At 39.9% G+C, this 8428-nt stretch overlaps 1 protein-coding gene across 2 annotated transcripts in view; it reads left to right on the top strand.

Moving 5' to 3' along the window:
* HRH4 (histamine receptor H4) overlaps nt 1–8428 on the top strand; it is an 11828-nt gene extending 3400 nt beyond the window's left edge. The window contains exons 2-3 of one of the 2 annotated variants that reach the window (XM_011360410.1): nt 2751–2914; nt 7613–8428. In XM_011360410.1, the coding sequence (XP_011358712.1) occupies nt 2751–2914; nt 7613–8428 (980 nt within the window). The remainder of the gene's footprint in view (nt 1–2750; nt 2915–7612) is intronic. The other variant, XM_011360411.1, reaches the window with a different exon arrangement.

Below are 8428 nucleotides of genomic sequence, written 5' to 3'. Positions count from 1 at the left end.
CTATTCTAGGGAAAAATATACTCTCTATATTATATCGATATCTATAAAATTGGTATCTCGTGACTGATGTTTTCATCTATTTCTTTATATCTACGATTGGCCTTAATGGCCTACATGACCTTGTGATAGATGGTCCAGACAGGGTCTTCAAGGGCAAAAGTGGTTGCTGCTGACAGAATCTGAACCGTATTTTCAGGAGGCAAAGTTTATCTTTAGTACCTTCATGCCTCAGTTTATGACTCTTTCTGAGTTAGTCAGCTCAGGCTGCCACAACAAAATACCACGGTTTGGACTTATACAATAGCAATTTACTTTATCATGGTTCTGGAGGCTGGGAAGTCACAGATCCAGGTGCCAGCTGATTTGGTTCCTGGTGAGAGCTTTCCTCCTGTTTTGTAGATGGCTGCTTTCTTGATGGATCCTCTGAGTGTACATGGAGAGAGAGCCAGCAAGCAAGCTCTCTGGTGTTTCTTATTATAAGGACAGTAATCCTGTTGGGTTAGGGTTTCACCTTTATGACCTCATTTAACTTTAATTACCTCCATATAGGCCCTATCTCCAAATATAGCCACCCTGGGGGTTAGGGCTTCAACATGTAAATTTTGTGGGGGACACAAACAATCAGTCCATAGCATCCTCTATGCACTCATTGTTATGCACACAGTATTCTGTTGGCCCCAAGAATTCACTGGGTCTTTTAGCTCCTCCCTCCTTTTTTTGATTGTCATTTTCTCATGGACAATGTAGCTTCTTAGCTGGCTTCAGAAAGAAAGGGTAATACCAGATTGGTGGCAATTTTCAAGCAAACTAGACTTCCCGATTTTTATCTATTTACTCGTCAAATACCAGTTTATTGTGAACTAGGAACTCTTGAAAGTGCTGGGGATATAGCAGTGAAAATACAGGCAAAAATCCCTTCTCTCATGGTGCTTCTATTTCTACTGGGGGCGGCGGGGAGAGGAGTGGGGTTGGCCGGGAGACAGACAATAAACAATATAAACTAATAAAATTACATAGCATTTTAGAGGGTGATGATTGCTATTGAAGGTGGAGGTTGTAATTTAAACTTCAGGAGTAGGGTTCACTGATCAAGACACATTTGAGCAAACAGAAAGAGCACTCTGGAGGAAAAGCATTTTATGCCCAGGAAAGTGCAAGTTTCTGAGACAGTGGGTGTGCCGTGTATTTGAGGCCAGGAGGGCTGGAGTGGAGTGAGTGAGGAGTAGAGGGAGTAGCAAGACGTGAGACCAGAGGGGTCAGGGGCAGCCAGGGTGGATAAGTCGGTCTTACGAGGCTTTTCTTTTCATCCTCTTTCCATTTTTTTCTGTCCTCTCCCTGTTTCTTCACTTCCTTCCCCATCTTCACCACCATCTTCATCTCTACATCTCATTTTTGTATGTAAACCTAAGTACAGGATATGAAATCTGGTATCTTATCTCATTTTTGTATGTAAACCTAAGTACAGGATATGAAATCTGCATTTCTTTCCACTGGTTTTTAAACCACACCATTAATCCTTCCCTTTCGTTTTCTTTTACCTTTACTATTGCTCTTTATAATGGGTTAACTTGGTTCTGAAATAAAAAACTAGAATTCCCGCAAATGCCTGATAAGATATAAAGATATTCAACAAAATAAGATTTCTCCTGAGCTTCCACTTAGTAGATTGTTTTCAGTGAGTAGTGCCACCTGTCTGAAATGTTAATGCAATTAAGAACCCTCACAAAGCTGAAGGAAAGGGAACTCAGTATAGTCATTTTTCAGTTAAGCAGGTTTGATGCCGAGTGGCATCACTTACGTATTTGTTCATTCAGGGAAGGGTTACTGTAAAATCAGGAGTTCTAAAATCTCATTGCCTGGTTTCATATCTGATCTTTCACTTGCTAGCTGGGTGGACCTTGAGCTAATTATGTGTCCTTTTTTGAGCTTCAGGGTCTTCATTGGTTAACTCAGTATGGTCCCTACCTCACAAAGTTTCTGTGAAGGTTGAATGAGATGATATCTGTAACTCACATAAAACAATGTCTGGCATGTGGTAATTACACAATACATGTTAATGGTTACTAATCTATTTAAGCCATTTTGGTCAACTCTAGATGTGAAAAAATACAAAAATTGAATTACATCATGGTCCCAATCCTCAGGAGAAACAAGTTAAAAAAAGATGACGATATACAATAGAATGTTTTTGTACATGAAAGAGGAGGAAAGGAGTCACGTGCCAGGAAAGTGCAGGTGGCAGAGGAGTCACTTCTGCCAAGGAGGTTCCAAGAAAGATAATGAGAAGGAAGTCATTTTTTGAACTGGGTGAAGAATGAGAAGAAAGTAAGTAGACTTTTCAGTAGAAGACAGAAGGACATTCTAGGAGGAAAGAATGCTGTTGGCAAAGGCGAAGAAATGTGAAAATGTGGGATGTGTTTGAAGGAAGGATGGCCCATCCTGTTTGGGTTGGATCATGAACATAAGATGATTTGTGCTGTTTGTGGCTGGAAATATATGTCAGGACCTGAACTTAATTTGGAAAGTAATAAGGAGCCATTGAAGGTACGATGTGCATGAGAGCTATTATAAAAATGGTAAAGAATGTGTAGGAAATCAGTCCTGAGTTTGTTGATGAAATTCTATGAATTCGTAAATTATAATCAAGCCATTTTTTTGTAAATTCAGATGCATCATTATGTTGTATACTTTTGCCTTTTTGTTTTCATTGATATGTGCTATTTTCTTACCCTTATTTTTTCCCTGTACAGGTGTGATCTCCATTCCTTTGTATATCCCTCACACGCTGTTTAGTTGGCATTTTGAAAATAAACTCTGTGCATTTTGGCTCGTTACTGACTATCTTTTGTGTACAGCATCTGTGTATAACATCGTACTCATCAGCTACGATAGATACCAGTCAGTCTCGAATGCTGTAAGTCAAACCATTAATTTATCTTCCTTAGAAGAGTATACACTTGTACATTTGGGGGCCCTAAGCAAAAATTTGTTAAGTCTAATTTTTTGTTTAATTGACAAACCTTAGAGGAGCCTGATTATCCTTTTGTTATCTGGCATTAAGTTCTCACTGGCCCTTAGTGAACATTTTCTGCATCTAACTTGGGTAAGTCAATCCACTTTGTGCTACTAAAATGAGAAGGCATCAAAGAAAATCCAAAGCAAGTTGTCAGAAGTGGTATGCTGAGTCTATAGTAGGTTGGATATACATGAAGTTCACAGTAGGTTTATCAATTTTACTCCTTAGACAAACTGAGACTTAAATATTTATCTCAGGATGGGACTTGGTGGGCATATAGAAAGACTCTCAGACATACGAATGTCATGAGAAAACCAATTTCAAAGCAAAAGGCAACATACTGGGAAGCTATAGGTATAAAGTAGAACCAATCAGAAAAGTCAAGTCCCAATGACAGTTTAAGACACATGCCAAAAAAGCCTGAACTTACCCTAAGATTTGGAATAGTGTCATTAACAAGTTAGTGACGAGTCTTAAGCAAGCTAAATTTATCAGCAATGGAACAAAGGAGGAAACAACAACAACAACAACTATCCTTGAGGCAATCAAGGATAAGGAGTGAAAGGAGGCCGTGGAAATATGGGGCAGGGATCTGAAATCTTTGAGGCCTAAATGGAAAACTTCCTTCACACCTGAGTTCCAGGGGCCTAAAACTTTGGGGGTCTATTGTGTGACAAGGATTTTGCTAAGTGCTGGGATAAAGAAATGAATCCATAGAGTCTCTATTTTTGAGGCACATAATAGTCTAATGTCGAGATGGGTTTATAAACAAATGAGTTCAGTACAATGAGCTAAATATGGTGCTGGAGACTTTGAGAGGACAGTGACACCTCTGGCTAGGAAGATCTGTGCAAGCAGACAGGATTGGGAAGGTATATCGGACAGGTGAGGATAAACTGCTGTAACAGAGATGCCAAAATGCTGAGGCTCAAATAGGATAGAAGTATATTTTCTCCCACAGAAGAGTCCAGGAATGATAGGACTTTCTGCTCCGGGAACTCAACCAGGGACCCAGGCTAGTGGAGCAGCTCTGTAGCCTCTAGGGAAAGGATCAGCAAACTTTCTATAAAGGGAATTATGGTCTCTGCTGCAACTGCTCAAATCTGCTGTTATAGCACTAAAACAGCCATAGGTAACATGTAAAAAAAGGTGGAGGGACTTCACTGTGTTCCGATGAAAGTATATCAATCCAAACAGGTGGTGGCTGCATTTGTTCTATGGACAGTAGTTTGCTGACCCCTGCTCTAGGTTATTGCCCTCCTCTGCATGGTCAAAGCCAGGTTGTTATGAGTCTAGGTTCTAGAAAGGAAGGGCAAAGGGCAGAAGTCGAAGGCAAAGGATTTTCTTTTAACCAAGTAGTGTAGACTCACACAATCATTTCCACTCACATTTTTTTGGTGGAAGTTAATCACATGGTCCCAACTCACTGCAAGGAAAGTGAGGAAACATGGTCTCTAGCTGAGCTGCCATATGGCCAGAAGGAGGAGAAGGATGGAGTGGTGGGACAGTCAGACATTTGGCATTGGGTACTTCATTGGCACCAGAGTCCACTGCAGTTTGTACTAAACAGACTATGGAGAGAGTGCAGAGCAGTTTGGATGAGCATTTCAGATGTCTATAATCTTATATTTTTCAAACGGCAGGTTTTGACCCATTATTGAGTCATAAAGTCAGTTCAGCGGATTGTGACCAGTCACTTTTTTAAAATGAAAAAATACAGAAAGGAACAGTATAGAATATAATAAAAAAAATTTAGAGTATAAACTATCAGGGTACCTTGCACATAATAAGTGTAAGTATTGAATACTTTTGTCTGTATATTTGGTTAAGATAGAGAATATATTTCTTACTTTAGGTCATAGTCAAAGTGTTTGAAAAGCAGTTTCAGAAAGCCTTTTTTCTTTTCCTTTCTTTCTGGGTTAATATTTCTTTTTAATCTTTGTTGGGTGTTTCTAGGACTTGCTTCACTGAATGTCCAAACTCTCGGGTCTACCTCAGGTTTGTGGAGGGTAATAGAGAGCTTGTCCAGTTAGAAAAAAGTTCTTAGAAGTTACAGAGAGATGAGGAGTGATGTGTAGAGGGAAAACAGGGTTTTTTTGTTTTTGTTTTTGTTTTTTTTTCTGGTCTTGCTCTGAGGAATTCTTCTGGCAATATAGGCTACAAACTTGGTGAGGGCCAGGTCAGCTGGATCCTGGGTCTCTAGTACATAGCACAGAGTCAAGTGTGTAACAGGAGTGCCATACATGAGTGCATGAAGGCCTGAATGGGGTGCTCAGGTAGCATTTACACCTCTATTAGCTGAGTTCCAACACAGCTGTGTGAAACCAGAAGGAATCCTTCAAAGCCCACTGGGGCTTGTAGGAAGTGCTCAGGGGGAAGCTGTGCTCTTGCTGTAGCTGAAAGTAGAGAGGACAGTGTGATAGCGCACGGTGGGGCGTTGAGCCTGGGAAATGGAAATCTGACTAATTTTGAAAAGAAAGACTCAATGCAGAAAGTACATAAGATTACAGTGCTCTGACAAGTTTTCTGCAGGGGCAGATTCTGGAGCTGAAACAAGAGGGGGTGGAGGAAAGTAGAACAGTGTAGCTAAAGGAAACGGAAATTATAATGTATGCAGAATTAAGATAGTAAGAGGAGAGTATTTCCTTACCCGTAGATGAAAAAAGAAGATTGATGGTAAATCGAGACCAAAAAAATATTGATGCAGGGTAAGAGGCAGTATCCTGAATAACGGACATGATCTGTAGTAAGTGAGCACTGGGCAACTGACTGATTATAGGGAGGCCACTCCACTGTCCCGAGCCTGGGTTCAAGCAATGCTTGAACTGTCTATATGTCAAAAATGCTGTGGAGATATGAAGAGATTGGTATCATCTTCACAATTCCCTTGGATGTGCATGATTCCATTTGCCCTTATGGATAATAGAAAAGAGATGACTTTCCAGCATATTGCATCATATCATTACAAAGGCTGAACAGAGCAATTTAAAAAACTAAATGCAGTTTTGTGACCATTTAGGTATTGTTACCATCTTCATAATCATTAGATTTAGTGCAAGAAATGTATTAATTAGTGGCATGAGAAGCAGTAGGCAAAAAAGCCTATTGTACATGGGAGCTTATGGTCAGCACCATATGCATTTTAGTTTAGCCTCAGAAACACCAGTAATTTTGGGGGAGAAAAAACCTCCACTTTTCTGCAGTTTAAAAAAATAATTCAGTTTAAAAACAAAAACAAAAAACAAAAATAGTTCCCTTTTTATCCTAGCCCATTGGTGAGCCCTTCCCAGCACGTAGAACCCATAAAAGAGAGACGGTGCTGGGCGACGTTGTACCCTTGTAATAAAAATGAGAAAAAGTCGTAGAATAAGACTTAAAAACTCACAGAGAAAATAGTACGAGAGATAGTTAAAAGGGAGGCATGTTGCAGTTTCACTGGGTAGAACGTTTCCTTTCCCCTAAGCAAGGAAATCAGAGAAACGTGAACATTTGAGCTGGAAAGAACCTTTCTGATCTAAAAGAGATTGGGAGAGGTTGTCTGTTACAGGCTCCCTTACAAAATTCTTGGTTCATATCTTTATCTTTCAGTTAGAGTGGATGGTCTTTAGATTTTTTATAGAATATATTCTTGAAAATTTCAGGATATATCAAAGATCATGGGTCCTGTGATCCAAGAGCAATCCTCATTCACAGAACCTCATTTTCTCTTATAGAAGCCTTCCCTGTGACTTAGTGGATCTAGAATATTCTTCACCCTTAAAAAAGACTGGCACTCACCATAACATGTCTCTCAAAGCAGCTAGCCACTGTAGCTTTGACACTGTTTTTGTCATTTGGAAACATTTATATAGAGAAATGATTTGGTAATCCTCGATAACACTGTAGTATCTCTCCACAGCTGGTTTAAATTTCTTTCTTGTGCGTCTTCTTGGAAGTGATATGAGAGTTTTTCTTTCTCTTTTTGATCCCGCCTTAAGGCATCAGCATAAATCGCAGAGTTGAGTCCTCCTATATTAGAGCCAGGAAAGCCAGTTGCTTTTAAACCTTTTTGACTGTGACTACAGTGAGAAATACAATTTACAATGTGAGTCAGTTCATGCATTCCTCTCTATATACATATATCTATATCTCAGAGAAAAAGTTTCATCAAATAATACATACCCTAAAAAACAAAACAAAACAAAAACAAAAAACCCAACACACACCCTTATGGTGTGTGATACATTCTGACATTGACTATTCTGTTTTATTTTTAAAGAAATGCTGGTTACGACCCAGCTGGTAGATGGGGAAACACTGTGAAAGGGTGCACCTAGTGTCAGTTGTTTAACAGTTCAGATTTTGGCATGTTCTATAGTGTCAAGAGATTTAACCTCGAGGGTTATAGCCTTCCCCTTGAAAATCACTAAGAAAGTCTGTATCTTGGTCCAGGCTCCATTGAAAGTGAACTCTCTGTCCTGGCCCACATCATGTTCCCAGGTCCAGTTAATGTCTTAACCTCTTGCATGTCCCTGAAACTCCTGAGGGCCTATGGTATGCTTTATGTAGTTGACATACGTTTATAATATTAAAAATGATTTATTTGGCCTCTTTTAGGTAACTTACAGAGCTCAACACACTGGGATCTGGAAGATTGTGGTTCTGATGGTGGCTGTCTGGGTGCTGGCCTTCTTAGTTCATGGGCCAATAATTATAGTTTCAGAGTCTTGGAAGACAGAGCAGGGGCATTGTGAACCTGGATTCATGTCAAAATGGTACATCCTTGCCATTACATCAATCTTGGAATTTCTGGCACCGGTCTTTTCAGTGGCTTATTTCAACATATATATTTACTGGAGCCTGTGGAAGCGTGGTCAATTCAGTAAGTGGCCAAGCCATCCTGGACCCACTTCTCTTGCCTCTTCTAGTCACTCTGGACACTCATTCAACTGTGAACTGTTTTCAAGGACATCTCTCACTGAACTGAAGGAGGGAGCAGTATCCCTTCGTTTCAAGAGACAGAGAAGAAAGAGTAGTCTCTCGTTTTCTATAAGAACCCAGAAGAATAGTGATATAAATACTTCCAAAATGGGTTCCCTCTCCCACTCAGATAACCTAGGTTTTCAGCGACGGGAACATCTTGAATTTCTCAGAGCTAAGAAGTTAGCCAAGTCACTGGCCATTCTCTTAGGTGTTTTCATAATTTGCTGGGCTCCTTATTCTCTGTTCACATTTGTTCTTTCAATTTATCCCCCGAATCAGCGCCCCCAAACTGTTGTGTATGATATCACATTTTGGCTACAGTGGTGTAATTCCCTTATCAATCCTTTTTTGTATCCATTGTGTCACAAGCGTTTTCAGAAAGCTTTCTTGAAAATATTTTGTACAAAAAAGCAACCCATACTATCACACAATCGGTCAGTGTCCTCTTAA

This window comes from Pteropus vampyrus, unplaced genomic scaffold (assembly GCF_000151845.1).
Source record: "Pteropus vampyrus isolate Shadow unplaced genomic scaffold, Pvam_2.0 Scaffold55, whole genome shotgun sequence".
Lineage (NCBI taxonomy): Eukaryota > Metazoa > Chordata > Mammalia > Chiroptera > Pteropodidae > Pteropus > Pteropus vampyrus.
This window is presented reverse-complemented; position numbering and strand designations above follow the sequence as displayed.